At 37.4% G+C, this 23,187-nt stretch overlaps 1 protein-coding gene across 2 annotated transcripts in view; it reads left to right on the forward strand.

Annotated features, from left to right (window-relative positions):
* LOC120413113 (putative inorganic phosphate cotransporter) overlaps positions 1-23,187 on the forward strand; it is a 37,793-nt gene continuing 14,606 nt past the window's right edge. Inside the window, exon 1 of one of the 2 annotated variants that reach the window (XM_039573819.2) lies at positions 1-445. In XM_039573819.2, coding sequence (XP_039429753.1) covers positions 292-445 — 154 coding nt within the window. In that variant the 5' untranslated portion in view covers positions 1-291. Of the gene's footprint in view, positions 446-14,707; positions 15,027-23,187 lie in introns of those variants that run through there. The other variant, XM_039573820.2, reaches the window with a different exon arrangement.

A 23,187-nucleotide genomic window follows, 5' to 3' on the forward strand; every position in this document is an offset into this window, starting at 1 on the left:
TTAGCAGTGCAACATTGTTTTCTACAAATCACTGTGTGATAGTTGTAATATTTACTTCGCTGATGGAATGGTAACGCAGAAAACATGAGAAACTTCGTCGTAGTGCCGGGCTCGAGATACAATCTAAAAATAATCACTGCTATCAACTAGCGTCAGTTTATCTATAAGTAAAGTCTATCACGAGCCGGGTGTGATCGCGTAGAAAGTTACGTTCTAGATATAAGAGCAATTAGTTGCAGCTGGTGCACCTTTCGATCCGGTAGTGGGCCAAGTAGAGTAGAGAGTGAAGTGATGATCCAGAACCAAGATGAGAGTGAGCCCCTGTTGGCGAAGGGCACGTACGGAAGTATCGAACCGTCACCGCTTCCGGGGCCGTCGGATTGGACTTTGTACGGTGATGGTACCGGGAAGAAGCGTAGTGAGTGGTGCGATCGACTGTCGAAAGGTAAGGGGAACATGTGTAATACGGCTGGGTAGGCGGTCCCGAGTTTGAGTCTGTTTTCAGTTTAAAGTGAAACATGTTTTAACTCATTTTGAAGTTTTTATAGCATAGATTTTGATCAGCTTAGTATGCTCAAAATATGGATATTACCCTGAATCCTTCGTCCTGATATCAATTATCAGAACTTACTGGTTTATTCTCTCAATGACACACTGTATTTGACTGATTCGTAGAAACATATTAAATTTTCCATACCTCCTATATTTTAACAGCGGCTTTGACTTGCGAAACGGTTGTCCGACGAGACTCTAATTGATACATAAATTAAATAAGATTTGCCGGTCGATCGCCGTAGGCAAGAAGAACTCCGCAAGATTTCGAGTCAATGAACGTCCGCGTTGTATTTGTTTATGCTGAGAGAATATCAATAACCCCGTTTTGTTGTAGTGTGGTTGTTCTGTCACGTGATGCCATAATGGCGGCGCTCTGCCATAAAGCATGCGCGCAGGCTCGTGAGTCAACTGTAATTTCCCGTAATGCTGCGACGTGTCTTCCTCTAATTGCCCGGCTTCTAACAACTTCCACTACTCAGTGCACCCCGCTCGAACTGTTCGATAACCTCTCAATATTCCGCAAACGTTTGATCTTGAAATTCTGCTCAGCAAATCGGCGGCGATAAAACAAACTGTTTATCTTCCTTTTGATAGTCACTCAAATGTGTTGGATGAGTTATGGCACGGTTGTTTATGTGGACGGCGACGACGACGAGTTCATAAAAATGCCAACGGCCTGCGCGACACGATTTCGATTCGGAAGTGCGTACTTGCCTGCCCACACCTGCAGTTTGGCGGTGAGGCTTCTCCTTAAAATTACACTGCGGTAAAAAATGTTCAAAATAATCACAATTTCAAAAAACCCGTTTTTGTAATATCCTGAAAACTCGTGAAAAGTACATGCCCCTTATGTTTACATATCTTTTTTTGTTTTGTCTGCTCTACAACTTTCTAGAGCATTATTATTTCACTCAATAATGTAACCCGGCAGTGTTTTGAAAAACACGTAATTTTAAAATGATTTTTTTTTGTTTTAAATGAAAAAATGACCTCTCTGCACAATTAGATTTAAAATTCATTATTGTTAATCATGTAACCGATATTCGGTAAAATATTGTTAATTTTGACAGATGGTTTACCGATGTAAACTTTACCAATTTTTCAACTACCGAATTCGGTAAAAAAAATAAGTTTGTAGGTTACTGCAGATTCAATAAGATTCAATCCCCATAAAATGACTTGTCTCACGATTTTTGACAGAGAGTAACGGGAAATGGCAGCGTTTTTAAAACTATTTTTAACTTTTTTTTAATGAAAAGTACGGTTTTTTGGAACTTTAAATACGCAATCGGGCGTCCAATTTTACACAGAAGTCCCTTTGACACCCGATTTCAATCTCATCACGGTTTTGAGCTACAAATCACTGGAAAACGTAGCAAAGATCATGAAAAATGAAAAATGAAGGGGGTCGTAACGCTCCACCGTCACCGATATGATAAATAACCTTTTTGCAATTCCGTCGTGAAACTACTTACTTTACCTGTCATTCTTGAACGACGAAATAGCCTATCTGTACCAAAAATAACAGAATCGAATAGCAACACTTTTCAAAATAAATGCTGAACAGTTCTACTTTTCAGCACTCAAATTGGTTTGTTTCGAAAAGTAACACTTTTCAACATTTTTTTGATTTAAACGATTTATTGACAAAATACATGACAATTTGACTTAAAATTTCACTCAATGGGTGTTTTTCGGAATTGCAAAAAATGTTGTATGGAACTCGTAGCAAAACTTGATTTTTTCAGCACTCTGCGTATTTATTCAACTCGGTGAACCTCGTTGGATAAATTTACGACTCGTGCTGAAAAAATCCTATTTTTGCAACTTGTTGCATAAACTACTATTAGGGTATTGCAATTTGTATTTCAATCGTTTCGAAGGAGACTTCCCTTCAAAAATTTCCCAAAAATAGGAAACAGAAAAATGATTATTGACCAAACTGGAAATTTCCATTGCAAAAAAAACATGGTAAGTCTTAAGTCGATTGTCAGAAATCGAATCATCAGGATCCATTTTTACATCGACCAACAAAATTTTTGCTTAAGCTCAATTCGAGGAGAAGCATGTTTGGGGTTCTCAGAAACACGTGCACTTTAAATTTTTCAAAACTATTAAGACAGGAGCGAATGGTTTTTCTCCAAATTTGTATGGAGAATTAGGGCGGTTCGTCGCTGTTGCATACAAGCAAAAATAGCATGCAATATGTGGGATCAGCGAAAAGCAGAGGAAATATACCTATTCTTGTCAGTCTCCTATCTTCCGCCTATGGAGAGTTTGTTGCTCGATTAAAGCTCCAAAATAACTGTGTATGCCATAAACTTACCAGCAACAGATCTGCCTTGAGTAAGCACACTCATTTTTGCCATATACTGGTCTACAAGAATAAATTTAATGCACTGTTGATCAAAATTTATATTTTGAGATACCATCACTTTGATTGCACACACATTCACACACAAGATAAGAGCTCAATCGTGAATTTGCCGTAGGTAATTTTCATCAATGTTTCTGCCCATCATTTCCCAAACAGTTCATTCTGCACTAAACTTATCACCACACTTTGTCATGATTCATTATCTATTCGCGGCATCGCGGTCAATCGCGATGTTCTCCCACACTGGATCGCGATTGTAAGACTGACTGGCTTGCGAGGTTTTAGAAAATTTTATGCATTCCGCTCGGCACGCGAATCCTTGCGGTCGTGGCGTTTGACTGTTTTGTTAATGTGTTTTTTTGGTTTGCTTCTATTCCTGTTGCGAGTGGTGCATGACCGATATCAATGCCACCGGAGACACCCCCACAAGTTGGATGTGTGTTTTGGTTCCGGTGGAGAGGATTTACGTTTGCTTGACAAGTTCTATAAAAAAAAAATCAAGAGCCGTCCTTGTTTAACAAATTCCAAGATAATTTTGAAACTTTCATTCAAGCTTATGTTAAACAATTCAAAAACGAATCCACCTTCGCACTTTCCAAAAACTTTTCCCCCCAAAAACTTGCAGCATCTCGGAATCATCCTCCTGGACCGTTTGACGTCCTGTTACGGAACGGCCTTTGAAGTGCAAAGTTCAAAGGATTTTCCGGGCCGCTTTGAAGTGGGTTCCTCTGAGCCACTCGACACAGCAGCAGCAGCTGTGAGGACTACGAGGAAAATGAAATTAATTTTCATTTATTATGCGAATCTGTCTGCTGACTGTCTGTCTGGCCGTTTGTGAAGTGGTGTTTTGTTTGTTGGCCGCCACTTCCACGTGGCGGCAGCGGTTTGTTTGTTGTTTGGAGCACGCGACAAACGGATTTCCATTTCATTTGTATTGGGAACATTGTCACAGCTATTGGTGTCGAGCGTGGCGTGAGTGAAATCGGTGATTGATTGCAAAATGTCTTTAATTCAACAGTACTATGCCATTTTTTGTTATTTGTCAACAAGTAATTTAAAATGAAAATTTTTGTTCTTGATGAAAAAATAACCTCTCTGGGTTATTGTGAACTCCAAAAGTGAGCAATTCTCTGAGATTTCGGTTATTCGTTTTTTTGTATTTTTTAATCCGGCATAAACTTTTTTGGTGCCTTCGGTTTGCCCAAAGAGCCATTTTGCATCATTAGTTTGTCCATATAATTTTCCATACAAATTTGGCAGCTGTCCATACAAAAATGATTTATGAAAATACGAAAATCCGTATCTTTGGATTGAGTTTTTGATCGATTTGGTGTTTTCGGCAAAATTGTAAGTAAAACACTGGCAAAAAATGATACGCGGTAAATTTTTTTAATGATTTTTAATTTCACTTTTTGTCTCTAAAACTTGATTTGCAAAAAAACACTATTTTTTATATTCTGATATGTTTAAGAAATTACCAGGTTGAGCAAAACAATCTTTGACCGAGTTATGAATTTTTGATTCAATACTGATTTTTTTCAAAAAATCGAAATCTTGGTAGCAAAAAATTTTAACATTATTTTTCGATGTAAAACCAAATTTGCAATCAAAAAGTAGTATTTTATAAAGTGCACCGTTTTTAAGTCATAGCCATTTTCAGGTGGCTTTTTTTAAAAAATAGTAGCAGTTATTCTTTTTTTTTAAATTAGTGCCCATGTTTGCCCACTCTTGAAAAAATAAATTTGAAAAGCTAGGTCAAACATTCAATATTACGCCCTTAGAAATGTTAGTCTTGATTTAAAAAAAATGAAAATATTTTTTTTGGAAAAGATTGGAAAATTTCACGAATGTTTCATATTTTATCATTGAAAATCGGACCAATAGTTGCTGAGGTATCGACATTAGAAAATGGTGGGTTGTTTGGGTGAGACTTAGAAAACATCAATTTTCCTGTTTTTAAATCTTTGCATGGCAATATCTCAGGAACTAAGGGTTGTATCAACAATGTTCCAAAATGCAAAATGTAGAGAATTTTCTCAGCTTTTCAAAAATATTTTTTTCAAGATTGGGCAAACATGGCACTTTTTAAAAAAAAATGAATAACTGTTACTATTTTCAAAAAAGTTTCCAGAAAATTTCAATTACTTAAAAATGGTGCACTTTATCAAAATTTTACTAAAGTACTTTCTGATTGAAAATTTGATTTTTCATCGAAAAATGAAGTTGAAAAATTTTTGCGACCGATATTTCGATTTAAAAAAAAAATCAGTATTGATTCAAAAATACATAACTCGGTCAAAGATTTTATGCCCAATCTGTAAATTTCTGAAAAGTTGACATTTGATGTAACCTAAAACATATCAGAAAAAAAATAGTGTTTTAATGCAAATCAAGTTTTAGTGACAAAAAGTTAAATTAAAAATCACCAACATTTTTTTACCGTGCATAATTTGTTTTCAGTGTAGTCATTATCCATACCTACAACTTTGCTGAAGACACCAAATCGATAAAAAAAAATTCTACAAAAGAAACAGATGTTCGAATTTTCATAAATCATTTTTGTATGGACAGCTGCCAAATTTGTATGGAAAATTATATGGACAAACTAATGATGCAAAATGGCTTCTTTGGGCATACCGAAGGCACCAAAAAAATTTTAGCCGGAATAAAAAATACAAAAATTAAGATTAAAGAAAAAAGACAGATTTCGTAGAGAACTGCTCAAGAACTTTCACAACAATTTTGAATCCCAACATAAGTTCAGTCCAGACTCGATTCGCATAATCGAGTCTGGACTGTATTAAAAAATTTATTAATATATTTTTATTTCGTATAGGAAACAAAATACACATCAAGGAGGTTAAACTACTCCTTCATTGACCCACTCCGAGGCTGATACGTTCTCCATAAACCACATTCTTTAACCCCCTCACTCATGCTCGCACAGTTTTTACTACTCTGCAAAAGATCAGGAATCTCTAGACTCTTCGACAAGTTCGCATCACCACCATAAACACCCCTCCCCCTTGCTTGGCTCAGCTCGATCCACCGTTCAACCAAAACGTCATTGGCATTAAAAAGCTCCCCCAAAGTCACACGCGAGTAGCAGACAGAGCTCGGGTTTTTATGACCATTTTTAAGTAGTTGACACGCGAACGTCGCAAAGAAATTTTTGCGAACCAAAACAAACCGTCAAGTTCAATATTTATGCGAGGAAAAATGCCCGCAAGGTTTGGCGCTTTTTTGTCAAACTGCGCCAACGAACGCCTACAAATTCCTTTTGAATAACCCTTGGTTAGCGAATTTTGTCCATTTAATAGAACTCAACAAAAAATTTACAGTAAAATAACTATTGCCTTCAATTTTTTAGTTGTTGTTCAGAAACATTTTTATTAATTTGAACACTTCAAGCTAAGGCAGCGTCCTGATAGCTTTTGCGATGATCTTGAAAAGTTGTTAAATATTGCGAGTAAACTTAAAAGACAAATGTCACACTTGTATTGACGCTTTTACTGACAGTTGGTGAATGATGAGCGCATTTCGGAGACATGAATTAACACGTCTCTTTGGGACACGCGTTGTGCTTCAACTGCATTTAATAGAAATGATTTTTATACGAGACGCAAAATTTTGTATGTCAATAAAATAAATTTGCAATAAGTACCTGTTTGGTGAGAGGTGACCTTACTTTCCAAAAGAGAATCATTTGGTCACTAAACAAATCCATGCCAGGGTGAGGTAATGTAATGTTTGTTTGGGTATTTCCAACCTGCAATTCCGCATACTCTTTCCATGACATCAATTGGGTTGATATTTTAAATGGTTATGATGATCATTTTGGCATTTTTTTTTGTAAGTTGTCGTAAGATGCAGAAAGACCGTATTGTTGTTGTTCGTGCTAGGTGTTGTTGTTGTTGTTTTTTGCAATATCGATGATTGTATAGGAAAAGTTATGTAAAATTAAATTTTGATCACAGGAGGCTGATTAACACCTAAACTCCCAAGCTCGAGAAAAAATGGGAATTTCCATACAAATTTCCCCTTTTTCTCGAGCTTGGGAGTTTAGGTGTTAAGCAAACAAGCTAAAAACTTAAAGAAACGGAAAAAAAACAAACGAAGTTTGTTGGGTTTAGTTTGTATTACATAAGAAATGTGTAAAAATGTGAACTAGATGAAAATTCACCAAAATTTGATGAAAATTCACCAGTTCCTGATGCAATATCACACACTTTTTGACACAAAATCTGTCATCATTCCCTGATGAATATTTATTGCTATCATTTTTTTTCTGTGTTGTTAATAAGTCTTTCTGCCAATTCTGAAAGTTTCTTGAATCTGTTAATGTCTGTGCAAAATTAAAATGTCTGTGTTCGATCATTTTTGTTTTTTGTTTTTCTATGACCAAAGAAGCCTTTATGTGTCATTGGTTCACCCATACAAGTCTCCATACAATTTTGGCAACTGTCCATACAAAAATGGTAAGTAAGTATTCGAAGATCTGTAGCTTTTGAAGGAATTTGCTGATCAATTTGGTATCTTCGTTGTGGGTGTTGAAGAGGACTGTTAAGAAAAAATGGGTACACGGAAAAAATCTTGCTGATTTTTAATTAAAAATTTTTTCACAAAAACTCAATTTCCCAAAATATGTATTTTTTGATTTTTCAGATTTTTTGATATATTTTAGGGGATTAAAATCCGCAACTTTTGAGCCATAGAGAAGTATGGTCAAAATTTTGCCGCCGATTTATGATTTTTTGAAAAAAAAAAAACAGTGGCTTCTGGAAAAAATCGAAATTTTACGTACAGGTCAAATTATTTTATTTCATTTTTTATGTAAATTTGAATTTGCAATCGAAAAGTACTTTACAGATTGATTGTTAAAGTTCCACGTTTCCAAGATACAGTATATAAAAAAAGTATTTACACCCCTTGGGCACATACTGACATTTAGTTAAATTGAAAGTTTGCAAAATTAAGTTTAGATAAGTTTTATATAGAATTTCCAGAGTTATATAAACTTTTATACTAAGTAATTAGTAAACTTTATATTCAATCCAAATTATTTTTTAATCAGTCAAGGATGCCTATTTGGAGTTGGGAGACTGGATTTATGGTAATTTGTCAACAAATAACTTTATTTATGTTCATTTTTCGAAAGGTGTACAAACTTTTTTTGCACCTTTTTTGATTTCTGTAATAGTATTTGTTATATAACTTCATCTTTTCATGAGCTTTTTGTAGCAAAATGTTCGGCATGAGTTTCTGAACAAAACGTAGTACTAGGTTTCGGTCAAACATTAAATTGTTTATATGTTTCATCACAAAATGTGCATAGTTTCATTGCATAAATAAATGCATAAATTCATTTTTTACATACTGTATAGCAGGGGTGCTCAAAGTTTTTGAATGGTAAGCCAAATTCAAAGCTCACATGAGCTTGCGGGCCAACTGTGAATTTTTTTTTAATTAAAAATGAATTATGTTTTTACAATCTATAAGGCTGAAATACTTTGATCAGCTGAAGATTTCAAATAATTCCATGTACTTTTTTACATTTTCGTCATTTAAAGGCTACTTGTTTAATATTAGAAAATAAAAAGTTACACTTTGCCAACAGTTTTGTTCAAAAAGCTTTTAATCAGTTGATTCAAATTTATTAAAATCCACAAAACATAAAAAAACATGCGCTGTTCATTGCAATTTGCATGCCTCAACAAACATTGGAATCAGGTTAGGCTGCTGCAAATGTTTTTGATGGAAGTTTATATGCCACGGACTGGTAAAGGTCGTGGGGTGGTTGATCATTTTGTGGCTGAAGACGATCATTATTTCTCGAATATAATAAAAATGAAAAAGGTATTCAATTGAATGCACTTGTATTTTCCCTAAAATTTCAGTTATTATTTCAAAACAAATAAAGTGGTATACACAAAATTGTGGAATTATATTTTAAAGTGCAAAAAATATGTTAAATCATTGCAAAAGCATTTTTCAATCATTATTCCATCAATTTCCTTAAAATTTCAATAAATCTTCGTATGCCTGAATTAGTAAGTTAGATTAATAACCCAAATGTCTTAAGTTCGAATCCCGAGGTGAAAAGTTTCTAAGTGCAAAATAAGTTTAAGGCTCAGCCCAGAAAAAATGTGCATTGTACTTTTTAACATTCCAACGCCCAAGGCTCCAAAAAAGTTGGAACGGTAACTTCAACTGAATGGTTCTCGGGCATAACTCAACCAATCAAGATGATTCTTCTTTCCAGTGATTTGTTAGGATGTCTAGATGATTACAGAACTTTGCAGAACTTAATTTGATCAATTCTATAATTTTTGCGATCAAAAACATCGTTCCAACTTTTTTTTTTGCGTGTTAAAAAAAATGCGCCAAAAATTCCGCGGAGGCAGTCGTTTTAAAAAAGGTGGAACGATGTTTTCGGTCGCAGAAATTACAGATTTGTTTAAATCAAGTTCTGTAAAATTTTAGGATCATCTAGACATTCTTACAAATCACTGGAAACAAGAATCGTCCCGATTGGTTGAGTAATGCCCGAGAACCAGCGAGTTGAAGTTACCGTTTCACCTTTTTTGGGAGGCTTGGGCGTCCGTGTAAGTTGGACATGCGTTGGGCGTTCCAGTGTTAATATGTATGGAAAACCTATGTTTTGGCTATTTTTACAGTTTTCTTCTTAAGTAAAACGAAATTTCAATCACATTTAAACTTTCATTAAGATAGATTTTTCAACAAATTATTTGTATCGTATAGTCGGGAACAAAGTGTGAATAAACCATTTCTTTAATATGATCATTAAATAAAGTTGTTCACAAATAAATATAAGCTAAATTTTTAAGAATTATAAAATCATATTGCAGACTAGTCAAAGGGCCACTTTACATGATCTTGCAAAAAGGGTCCGCGGGCCACAAAAAACTACCTCGCGGGCCACGTTTGGCCCGCGGGCCATACTTTGGTCACCTCTGCTGTATTGCCACCGCAAGTTTAATTTCAGAAAAATATTTGCATTTTTTCGATTTTAAAAAAAGCTATCATAAGTGACCGTTTCTGAAAATATTTTTTTAAGAGTTTAGAAAATTTGTTAAATTGTCTAAGAGACATTGAAGATTGAACCTCTGTAGAGCTCTGGTTGATGAGATAAAGCAAAAATTTAAGTTTTCTAAGTCTAACCCAAACAACCCAGACGTCAACTCACTCTTTGTCCAATTCCACAAAAATCTCTAAAACATTACGAGTTCACTTTATGCTCAGCAAAGTCCAACTCGAAAAGTTTAAGCTATGTCAAGAAATCTAATGCACGTTCCTAGTCACCGGTCAGTTCCTTCGCGCAACACGAAACCACTATTTCCTCTGCTGTACGCGCAACTTATACTTCAGCAACACGGACTACGACGCACGCCTCCACTTAGCACCTGTACGTGATCTTAAGCTAGAAGGGTACATTAGCCGCCGTCTGACCACTATCCGTCTAGTTTACTAGTTTTCGCCGGTTCGAACCTCGGTCGATTCTTGGTTCTTTTTTTCTGCAAACTACCTACCTGCTGTACGTCGTGCATAATTGCACAGCTGAGTAGTTCTACGACGACGACGTGTTGACCCTGAAAGAAATGTGTCGATGGGTAACTCCACCGAGGTGCCGCTAGTAACTTCTAGTAGCAAGTGGTTCTACTATAGAAACCGAAACGCTGTTTTTTTTTTCAACAGCGATAGTGAACCGGTAAGTTGGGTGCAAGACACCTCCAACGCGGTACTCCTTCGTAGACTGAGCTGGCAGTTTAAACTAGTTAAGTCACGTGCGTGTTTAGTTGGTTTCAGACGTAGCATACAGATTTGCTGGATTCAAGTTGAACGTTAGATTGCAATGCCCGCAGATACCTAACCTTAACCTGCACGGTTTTGGCACATTAACCCCCTCCATTTTCAAAAGGTAGTTATCTCACTTCAACTGAAGGCCACATCCGACACTGACAAGAGCATTACCCCAAGGAGTGATCACGGAAACAAAGGTTTATTTGAATCACCCAGATAACAAAACAAATTCAACCCCGGTCATAACACAATTCAAACGACAGATCACATCTCTCGTAATAATTGATACCCCTGGTGCTGTTGTTGGACGACTGTGCGTTGGTCATTGATACGGCTATTGATTTGATAACATACAATCCTGCCCCCTAAAAAAAAGTGTCCACCCAATATGATACCGCAAAAAATAAACTCCAAACTGCCGATAATGGCCGATTTTCGGGCTGCAATTAAGGCAGAAGCACTTTTTTCGGTTGCATTTGTGGCACAATTGGCGGGGGTTTGTCCCAAGCCGGTCTCCCAGATAGTAGATAATCGAGAGGGCTCTTAAACAAGTCTGACGGAGGTGTTGTTGATAACGGCGAGGAGGAGGTTTGGATTTCTCGAGGGTGGGGGATTATCAGCACTCACTTGACGATAAGTCCACGCTTGGGGTGAAGGTGGTTTCGAGTATTTGAAGAATGTTGCTAACTTTGATTCTGGAAGATATAGGGGAGTTGAAAAATTGGCATGAAGTGAAACGAAGAAAAAGGAATATTTTTGGAATTTGGATAATCAAATCCAGATTATGTTTCGGATACATCAAAAGTTTACTATCCATACTAAAAAAAGTAATGATATAAATTTAGTGGATAATTCGATATAAAAATTTCATCAACAATTGCCGGATAGTCTACGACCTGGTTGGAGTATTTTCACACCAGATCAATCAGGTCTTATTAATAAAATAAGTAACATTTTGAATACCCCAGGATTAAGCATAATGTTTCATATTTCTGCTGGATATTAAGCCTGATCTGCAATCGCAGAATGATGCGTCTGTCACTTTTGCCCCTGTTTACGCTATTTTTTCGATGTCAGACAGGGATCGCAGCAATCTATGGTCGATACTCGACTGACACCTCGATCAACTTAATGATTATTTTCGCAAGAGTTTGCGTAAATATTTAGTGTGTCCCATTTGCTCCTTATTCCACTTTAAATCATACTTTTTATCAAAATTTTATAATGTGGGTAATTCTCCGCCAACTCACACAGCAGTTGCCCCGACCCCTCTTCGATTTGCGTGAAACTTTGTCCTAAGGGGTAACTATTGTCCCTGATCACGAATCCGAGGTCCGTTTTTTGATATCTCGTGACGGAGGGGCGGTACGATCCTTCCATTTTTGAACATGCGAAAAAAGAGGTATTTTTCAATCATTTGCAGCCTGAAACGGTGATGAGATAGAAATTTGGTGTCAAAGGGACTTTTATGTAAAATTAGACGCCCAATTTGATGGCGTACTCAGAATTCCGAAAAAACGTATTTTTCATCGAAAAAACACTAAAAAAGTTTTAAAAATTCTCCCATTTTCCGTTACTCGACTGTAAAATTTTTTGGAACATGTCATTTTATGGGAAATTTAATATACTTTTCGTGTCCCACCCGTGTGGATCAATCGGACCGCGCACTGGACTCCAATCCAGAGGTCGCCGGTTCGAATCCCGCGGCGGGTGCTCTAAAATTCTTTGTGTAAATATGGGTATTCGGCGCCGTCGCTCCGTGCCATACTTTCATACACTTAGGAGCCCAGGGCGGCGAAGTCCTTGTAGATAAAAAGGAAGACACTAGTGGTTGGTACTACCAATGGTGGCCGACAGCTATAAAGTCAACTTCGTTAATGTACTTTTCGAATCTACATTGACCCAGAAGGGTCATTTTTTCATTTAGAACAAAATTTTTCATTTTAAATTTCGTGTTTTTTCTAACTTTGCAGGTTTATTTTTAGAGTGTAATAATGTTCTACAAAGTTGTAGAGCAGACAATTACAAAAAAAATGATACATAGACATAAGGGGTTTGCTTATAAACATCACGAGTTATCGCGATTTTACGAAAAAAAGTTTTGAAAAAGTTGGTCGTCATCGATCATGGCCGTTCATGGTCACACGCGACAGACACGGACGACGAAACAAAGAGAAACGCAAAAAGTAACTTTTTCAAAATAACTTTTTCAAAAACTTTTCCCGATTTCGTGTGAGTTGGTAGAGAATTACCCATGTTTCTTAAAAAATTGTTACAAGAAATTTTCGTTAAAATTGGATATTATTTTCATGAAACAACAAAATATTATCATCATTCCAATTACCTGATATCTTACTACATTAAAATCCAAACGAATTGGAGAAAGTCATTTTTTAAATAAAATAAATTGGGCATATCTCTGCTTATATTAAATCAAAACTATCAATCAATACTTTTTTTTACCGAACTTGTTCAACAAACTGTTCTCAACAATCTGATTTCTTCGAAAATGTTTAAAAATGTAATGGTGTAATACGACAGATGATTGAATATATAAATTGGGAACATAAATATAAGGTAAAACATAGCTCTTCAATGAAATAAGGTACAGTACAGACTTGATTATCCGAAGGTCTCGAAAAAAATTCACTTCAGAAAAAAAATCGTTGTCTTATTTTTGTTTGTTGAGTTTCAAGATGACCCCTAAACTACTCTAAAGTAATTAAATTTTTTTTATGTTCCAAGATATTTATTAAAATAATGCATTTAGTAACTTTTAAAGCAATCAACCATTCAAACTTGACTAAAATAGGGTCGCAGAGTTTGAATCTAATGTTAAAAATAAGAAAATACAAAAATAAAGTTCTATACAAACTTTCGGATAATTAAAACTTTGGATAATCGAGTCTGGACTGTATTGCTCAAATTTGTGTTCGGGCATATGTTGCAATTGAGGGGAATTTCAAAGAAAGCTACAAATTCAGTAATTTTGGTTCAAAATAATTTTATTGGAGATCTAATCGTCGTAGTCATGCTATCTTGTCGCACGTGCATTTCAAGCCAAATGGTGTTAAACACACTATTTTGTGCAGCTTACCTTTTGGCCTTCACAAATCCCCAAAATTCGATTTCAATCCTGAGATGTTGAATAAAAAAACTTCGTGCATTGTTGTCACTCTTCATATTATAAAAGTTTCAATCTTGTCGTGCTATCTTGTCACACCCTGAAAATTGCTGTAAGTGTTACAACTGGCCAGTGAGATTTCAGGTTAGAACGCGTTTGACGCACGTACTTGCCCGACTACCGTAAACTATTTTAATTATAACTCGGGACTTAAGGTAAATTTACAGAATGATCAACCAAACAAAACGTCTTTGTAATTGTTTACATTGCATGCTCTTGTTTTTGTTTATTCAAGGTCACTTATTAAAACGCGTTTTTATCGGAGCGTCAAAACGCGACGTGCGACAAGATAGCACGACAACGTCGATATTTCCCTCACACCTTCAAATTTGCCAATATTCGCATAATTCGTTTTCCTTCACATTTCACGCACGAGCTCGCACCTTCAAAGAGCGCCGAAGAGGTGTGACAAAAAACTGTTGGAATCCCCAACTCTAGCATACCAAGCCATTCAACACTAAGCTCAACTCTACTGATAAAAAACCCACTTCAACAACAACTCGCCATTCTCTCTAGCAGCAGCGTCGCGACGCTCTCCCAAAGCTAAGCAACAGCCAGCGTCGCGATCAACTGACTTACTCTCACTCTCGCTTTGCTACTATCAGCTCGAGTAGTTGCTGGCTTCGTTTCCGTTTTCCTCTCACCTGCCCTGACTAGACTGAGTTGAGGTAGTCGCTCTTGCTCTCCGTTCGAGCCCCAAAACACAGACAAGCAGACCAGAGTTCGGACGCAGGTGCCGAATCGTATAAATGCGCCAGAAGGCTATCGGTTGCGGTTTAATTCCTGCGCAAACGTCTCGCCTGACGGTTGGACGGACACATTCGCGAAACTCCAAACGGGTCGTGCTCGAAACGCGAAGAACTCGGTCCGCGGTTGTTCGGAAAATTCTGTGGGGTTTGTGACTTTGAGTGTGAACACGTGGTGATCTCTGATAGAGGTCCTGCCATCCCCGATTGGGGAGGAACTGTTCCAGGAGGTCGGTGACCACCTCAAGATCGTTGGAGTTTCAGAACCAAATTAGATTTAAGACACCAGGTCGAAACACCGGCGTCACCATGTTGAGCGGCTGGCAGTTGACAGTGTCAAAATGTGAGTAAATTCGCGCGGCTGAGATGTGATGCCCACGTGGGCTACCCCGGTGGACGGCGGCGTTGGTGATGGACGTGACGATATGAAAATTACCTTCATCACTAGCCTAATGATCGGTTCGTTACGGTTGTTGTGCTGTGATTACGGGGTGGGCGAGTTTTGTGGATTTAGCTATTTTGTTGCCTGCGGGAAAGCTTTCTTTATGTGATGGTTGGCACTTCTAATTCTGATAAAAAAATATGTTATTTGGATTCGGATTCAAAAGGAAATAACTTAGATCTAAAGTAAAATAACAGCGTAGGTTTAGTTTGCTGATGTTAACCCAATGTCAATTTTGAATTTAAAAAAAATCCTTACCGGGAGAAATTCAAAGTTTTGTCATCGAGTTTTAGAACATTCTGAATAATGCCGTTGCAAATAGTGTTAGAAGTTTATGTCCCTCTGACCAAAGTCGAGGGAGGATAAAACAAATATCAAAGTATACAAATTCAAATTTCAAACCATGGTGTCAACGATTAATGAAAAGGTGTTTTAAAATGCATTATTTTTTTTGTTTATCAGTGTAATTGTTTTGCAATTATAAGTTTTCAAAATATTCAAGTTTTGACGATGTGTTTTGTCCGTAATCCAGTTCGCAAAATTAAATGGAAAATAGATTTTCCGAAAAATTGTGAAGTTTTTGAGCTTTGATTTCTTTAGAAGAGTTGTTGCCAATAGTAAGAGGTAAATTTTGGATTGGTTGAAAATAAGGGTGGTTCACGATTAGGGTGATTTTGAAAAACTTTTTCAGGAATATTTTTGGGAATTTTGCTGTCTTCTAAAAAGTTGTTTGGCTTGCCAATCCAAGCAACTTTGTCGAAGAAACTTAAATTTTTATCACGCAATCTACGTCTTCTACGACCAAATTTAGAGAAAGCATCTAAGCTAACCTACAAAAATCAGTTTTTTGAACGTAGCATCTCTGGGTTGAGTTTGAGAGAAAAGTGATGTTCGGGGCACTTTTAGAGCTCTTAAAACAACATTTTTTTTGTTGACTAGTCAATTTTGACTTAAGGGTAAAAAATAACAGCCATTGTAAGGCCAAAAAGATGCAAATTTAAAACATAAGTAAGTAAAAAAGTTAATCTTTCCCTGTTCCTGAGGGGAACACCTGTGAAGAGTATCGGGGCCGGCATTTACAAAGCGGATTCAGTGACAGTTTACTATTCACCTTAATGTTAAGATGTTAAGGTTAATGTTAACATTCCATAGGTTGTCTTTCGAAGGTCTTGATAAGGTCCAGTTTGTGATGATACACTACCTTCCCTTTACTAAGCAATCAAATCCAGAAGGGAAAAGATCACCAGTTGTGTTGGTTCGAGCCGGAGTTTGAACCCCGATCTACCGCTTACGAGGCGGAAGCGTTACCACTGGGCTACGTGGCTCGGTCACCACGGTTTAAAACAAAAGATCTGTAAAAATTGTCCTTTTAATCGGCTTGGCAGTCGTGTGACAAAGATCAAAAACGGTTGAATTGTTATTTGTCCGACGTTTCGATTTATTTAAAATCTTTATCAAGGGATAAATAACGGACTCGTTCATCGTCAGGTTTTTTTTGTTTTTCATAAACTGTCTGGGGGTGGTTGGGCATCAAACACGTATTCAAAGACTAGTTAAACCTAGAATATCAGCAAGATTCGACATTCACTACTGTTATGGCTAACGAAAATTGAAAATTGAACAATTGTATCAGTTTGAGCTGCGAAATAACGAAATGTGATTGAAATACTTTAGAAACAAACAAAACATTTTTTTTCGGAATGGATGTATATGATAAGAAACTCTGAGTTAATAATAAAAGTTTTCAAAACTTGTTACAATTGATTTATATTTTTATTTGTCAAACCTTTATTTAATGCAGACAAATTCACAAATGAACTTAACTTTCATCACCGTTCAAATCAATCAATCAAACCATCCACATTAACGACCCCCGGGTCTTTTGTGGTCTCTATTGCAAGTTTCTGCTCGAACCTAGGAGTCCGAAGGCTTGAATGGGGAGAGCACCCAAACCTCTTTCTACTCCAAGGAACCTTCCACCCCAGTGTTTGAACTGACGACCTTTGGATTGCGAGTCCAACCGCCGCCAGCGTTTCCACCGGAGTAGGCTTGGTTTGGTGTGTTGTTTGTACTTATGGCATGGAGACGACTCCTACGCCTGAAATGACTTAACGGCCTAACAACCAAGGCCGGGACCGACATTTTACTTCCTCATCCGATGGAAGGTTGGAGCAGATGGGAATCGAACCCAGAATCATCCGCTTACAAAGCGGACAGCGTAACCATTCGGCCACGCACTGCCACTGCGTTCAAATCAATATGATATTAAAAAGCATGTCTTTTCAATACAAGTTATTGTTACTGTTCAATTTGTCATTTCTTTTTGATTTTGCTAGTTTTGTTGAAGAAAAGGTAGGCCATTTTGTCTTTGAAAACTGACATGAAAAGTTATTACTTTCACAATGGATTTGCAAAATAGTATCAAAAATCAAGTTTTGCAATTCCGAAAAACACTTTTTAAATAGAATTTTATAACAAAAATCCATGCGTTAAGTAAATTCACCTTTCGAAACAAAAAAAATCTGATAAATTTTACTTTTCAGCACCCATTTCAGTACTGAAAAGTAGAACTTTCCAGCACTCGTATAAATTTTCCATTCTGTTATTTGTGGTAGTCCATTTCAACGCTCGAGAATGACAGGAAAATTAAGAAGTTTCACGACGGAATCACAAAAAATATATGTTAGGAGTTGGGCAGTAGTTTATTGATAAAAATGGTAAAAACTTTTTTTCCGTTTTAACAATGCAATCCTCTGGTGCTGAAAAATTATTAATAGTTTTTATATTTCTCAAATATTGAAATTGCTGGGAAATATAGAAAATTCTTGTATTTAACAATAAGAAATGGAGTATAACTATTTACTTTTTAGCTGGCAAAAGTTTGTTTAGACAAATAGATTTGTTTAAAATATAGCTACTCGAAAATTCTGAAATATAAAGTAATAATAAATAATATTTTTAGTGTTCTTCTTTTGAAAAGGTCCAATAAACATTTTTTCTTGCTTTTTTAAGTGTTTTTGAAAGTGCTTTGAGACAAAGGTTTACCAGATTTGATGTAAAATTTCCAAAATTGTATGTAAGGACGAGCCATAGCTACTGTGATAGTTTTAAAATGTAAATTAATGGGCGGGTTCCGGAGAAAATATCATTCCAAATAACCGTAAAGAGTGATTTTTGATGACTACTAAGACATTTTTAGTTTTTAAACATGTCTTTGTTTATAAAAATTAAACAAGACTTCTATGCAAAGAACATAATTTTTCAATTCAATTCAATTCAGTGTTTATTATTTGTACTTATCAGATTACAAAAGATGTATCTTGTTTACAATTTTTAGTGTTATGGGATTCCTTACATCTAATTTTAAGCTCATTTGCATCGAAGGATGTTTTTTTAAGTATGAAAAAGGGTTAACGGAAGCAGGAAAAAACTAGCAAAAAACCTACTGTTATTGCGAAAGAAATGGGATAGTTGGAGGAAAACTTATAACTAATGCAAAAACTAGCCAGGTCGCTCCTAGCATCTAAGGACGTAATCAAAATTTAATTTGCTCCTATGTACTTAATCATCAGCTCCCCAAGGGCTAAAAATTGCTGTTCTTTATTCTGGCAAGCACGGAAACGGGTGAACATTTCTCGCGCCAGCGCCAGGAACTCAGTAAGAGTGAAGAGGTTGGCACCATCAGCTGTTGCATTTTGGGTCGGATCAGCTCCGCTGGCTGAAGCAGCGACGCTGGCGTAGGTCCGTCCCCACCCAGGTGGGTGTGCTGAACGCTGGCCTGCTGGTTGTTGAGCTGTCGAAGTCGTAGTTGTTGAAAATCGATTTGATGTCGTCTTCCGCTGCTTTTCCACAATCTCGAGGTAAGATTTTCGGACGGAGCATCCTCGGAAATTTGCTGTGTGGTTCTTTCCGCAGTTTGCACACTTGACTCTGGCTTTTGTTTGCTCGGCGTTATTATCCCCCAGGCTTGATTTCCGGGGCAGCGAACAATCTTCCGTAAGATGAGTTTCCCCGCATTTCACACACTTGGGGGTCAGTGTGCAATTGCGGGAACCATGACCGAAGCGTTGGCATCGGTGACACTGCGCTGCGTCGGACGGTCGTCTGGTAAAGTACCTCCAGCTGACCACGAATCCGTCCAATGATTTAATCTGACGAAGGTCCTGGAGCTTTACCGACCCACGATCGAACACTAGCAGGTAAAGGACGTGTTCACCTGTGACTGTTTCCTTACTTGAGATCACTCGTATCTCCTGAGGGTTGACATTGTACTCAGCAAGGACATCCGCCAGCTGCGATGGGTTCACTGGAATATATCCGGCAAGAACAATTTTCACTGGGGTCTTCTCCCGCGAATCGTATGAGTAATACGGAACATTGCCATTTTTCAGCACCGACAATACTTTTGTGTACATCGGGCCGTTAAGTGTTCTAATCCGAATGCTGTTTTTCAAGATCAGCATCTCAAACTCACATCCAGCACGAGACAATAGATTGTTGACTGCTGCTGCGGGGTAGTCGGGAATCACAATTGGCACTTGTTTTTTTGTTCTTCACTTTCGCTTCGTCCACGGTGACTGCGTTGTTTTGATCGTGTTGACTTTCGCCGTCGTCGTTGCCTTCTTCTGCATCACCGTCATCGTCATCGCTCAAAACACTGAACGTGTTTGAGGTTAGGACGGCAGAAGTTAATGATGCTGAATTTCCACCGGAGAATTCTCCGGACGAACCTGCCTTCTGCTGGGTGCTACCTTGGGCCGTCTTAGCACGAGTTTGAATGGGGCTTCTTACACCATAGTTAGGATGGAGCTTCGTTGGTTCAGGTACGTTCGTCCTGCAGCTTAGGAAAACAGACGGAGACCAGATGCGTCTGGTAGTATCCGTTGGTTTCGTGATTCGTCCCGGGGAGGCACTTCGCGATTGACCCGGTTGAATGAACGGGTTACGTCGATTCGGGAAGGGTTTCTGCCCCGCGGGGGGACCCATTCGCGGATAAATAGTTAACTCACGCCGAGAAAATCGAAAATTTGGTTGAGCTCGGAAGACTATGAACTTGCTGACTCAAAGGTTGCCAGTGCACCCCAAAGAACATAATGAAAATTTGAAGTAAATGAAAAAGGCTTTGATGAAACTAAAGAATAAACTCAAAACTAGTTTTGTTCTCTATTGTAATCAAACCTACAAAATCAAATTATTCGATCTCTTGGTGTTCTCGATTGCGAGATTCCTACTCGAAACTAGGTGTTCGAAGGCTTGATTGTTGAGGCAATTGCAAACCTCTTTTTACACCTTAGTTTCCATCCACCCCGGGATTCGAACTGACGACCTTTGGATTGTTAGTCCAACTGCCTACCAGCGACTCCACCGAGACAGGGACCCAGGGAGACGACTCCTACACCTGGACTGAGCTAACGACCTAACCTTTTTTTAGGTTAGTCCGGGGCCAACATTTACTTCCCGTCCGACGGAAGGCGTGATCAGACAAATCTTGTCTCGAAAAATGCCACCGGGACCGTCTGGGATCGATCCCAGGCCGACTGGGGGAGAGGCAATCACGCTTACCCCTACACCACGGTCCCGGCCTTACTATCGTAATATTTTTGGGCAACAACTATAGAAAAGCTAAAAGTAAAAAAGTTTAACTTGGAAATACCAGAAACATAACATAATTGCCAGAAAAGAGTTTAGCTTGCTAAAGCAATCACATTAAGAAATTCGTCAACCCCCCATGTCACCCACCCAAACAATGGCACAACATTCAATGCAAACTTTCATTTTTATGTGGCCGACTCGCGGGGGTGTTTTTTGGCGATCCGTCGTCGTCCAATACCTGGAATCGATGCCGCTAACACTGTGATCGACACCGCGCGGTTTCTCTCCACGGTGTCGGCGTTTTTTTTCATATCTAGTTCTGATTTCCGGTCCGGCAAGGTTTCGGTTAGTGGTGGAGGTTTGGCATTGTTTTGGTTTTTGTTTTGATTTGCCGAGTGACCAGCGCAGGTGTGCAAAAAACGAAACGAAACTGTTGTAGGGTGAAATTAGTGGCAGCACGTGAACGCAACTACTTTATGTGATGTGGTGAACGAAACTAAAAATAACTGAGTTTTTGCTTTGTTATTTTTTTCCATATCGAATTATGATTAATTTGCATGTGCGTGTAAGCCGGTGTTGCTCGATTCAATTCAATTTTTCAAGGGTGAGAAAGTGGAACGTGTTGATATTTGCTGTGACAATTGCGGCACCGGTTTTCGAGCATAAATTTGGTAACAATCTCAAACCAAATTTCAAATTCAGTGATTGGTTTATAAAAAATTGTCTTCAAAATTATTGCATTCATAAAAAGTAGCTTTTGAAAATCTTGCTTACTTTTCCTGTCATTTATTGGCCTACTTTTATCACCAAAAATAACAGTTCTGAAAGTTCGTTTCAGCATCCATCTGAATGCTGACATATTTTTTTTTTTGCAATTCCGTCGTGAAACTACTTACTTTTCCTGTCATTCTTGAACGACGAAATAGCCTACTTTGCTGTACAAAAAATAACAGAATCGAATAGTAACACTTTTCAAAATAAATGCTGAAAAGTTCTACTTTTCAGCACTTATTTCGAAAGGTCACTCGGTGAACCTCGTTGGATAAATGTACGACTCGTGCTGAAAAATTCTATTTTTGCAACTTGTTGCATAAACTACTATTGCCGTTTTTCCCAGAAGTGCTAAAAATATTGTTTTCAACACGTTGCAAAACTTCATTTTTGCAAAAAAAATGTTCCTATAGCAACATGTTGCATAAACTACTATCGCTTGTTTTGAAAGTCGTTACTACTAACTTAAACGTTAATATTCGATTTTTATATCGTATATCAATTTAACAATATGCAATGAATTTGAGTCTATTCAAGCCAGATTACGCATGACGCCATTTTGTTTTTTTTTTCGTGCAAACATTTAGTGCTCATTCAGTGCTATTTAGTGCTCTTAACCTCAGATTTAGTGCCCTCGTAGTTTCCATATAAATCGCCATACAAAGTTCAAAAGTCAGATTTCACATGTCGCCATTTTGAATATTTTTTCGTGCTAAAATTAAGTGCTCATTCAGTGCCTCATACCTCAGATTTAATGCTCAGGAAAATAAAACCCAAAGGATAACCTATTGAACTGATATTGACAGAAATTGATTGGACATTTTTTTAAAACTGGGTCAATTACATTTTCAGTTGTTGATATGGTGGAAATTTTTTTTTCTTATAATTCTAAGCACAAGAATCGGGCTAAAAAAAGGATTTTTTCTTGAAATTTCAACATAATTCAACATATTTTCAAACTGGAATAATTATGTGCCTTCGGCTTAGTGCAAGTATTGGGCTGAAAATGACTTTTGAACTTTGTATGATGGTTTGTATGGAAACTATGAGGGCACTTAAGCTGAGTAATAGGGCACTAAAGAGCACTAAATGAGCACTAAATTTTAGCACAAATAAAAATCAAAATGGCGTCATGTGTTCTCTGGCTTGTATAGACCATAAATTTGAATCAAAAGAAAGATTCCAAAATTGGAAACCATTTTTTCGTCACACAATACATCATTCCACGTTCCAAACCCGGAATCCGTCAATATTTATCAAGGGTACCATCATCACCACAAACCTCACTACCAACGGGATTCCGGAACGTTTCACCGGCCGATGAGGTAACCCCCATTGGTTGACGGGAAAGTAACGCACCGGGCTGGCGGTTTGCGATGCGTAAATATTTGTACCTCTCGTGCAAATAACCGAGATACTTGTGTAGCGATCGATAATGAAAACAGTCAATTTGTCTAGAAATTAATGTCATTGACACCTTTTGTTTGTTTTACGTTTAAATTTATTTATAAAGTTATTTTTTCCTTCTTTCGTCAATGTTTTACACTTTTTTTGATATTAATTTGAGTAATTTTAGTAAAAAAAATAAAAAAGTTTTCAAAGATTTGCAAACAATTTTTAAAAAGCAAATAAGCCCACCCCAGTTTAAAGCTGCTGATAAGTCGTGCAAACAAGTTCAAGTATTGTCGGCGGGTGGTAA

This window comes from Culex pipiens, chromosome 2 (assembly GCF_016801865.2).
Source record: "Culex pipiens pallens isolate TS chromosome 2, TS_CPP_V2, whole genome shotgun sequence".
Classification (NCBI taxonomy): domain Eukaryota; kingdom Metazoa; phylum Arthropoda; class Insecta; order Diptera; family Culicidae; genus Culex; species Culex pipiens.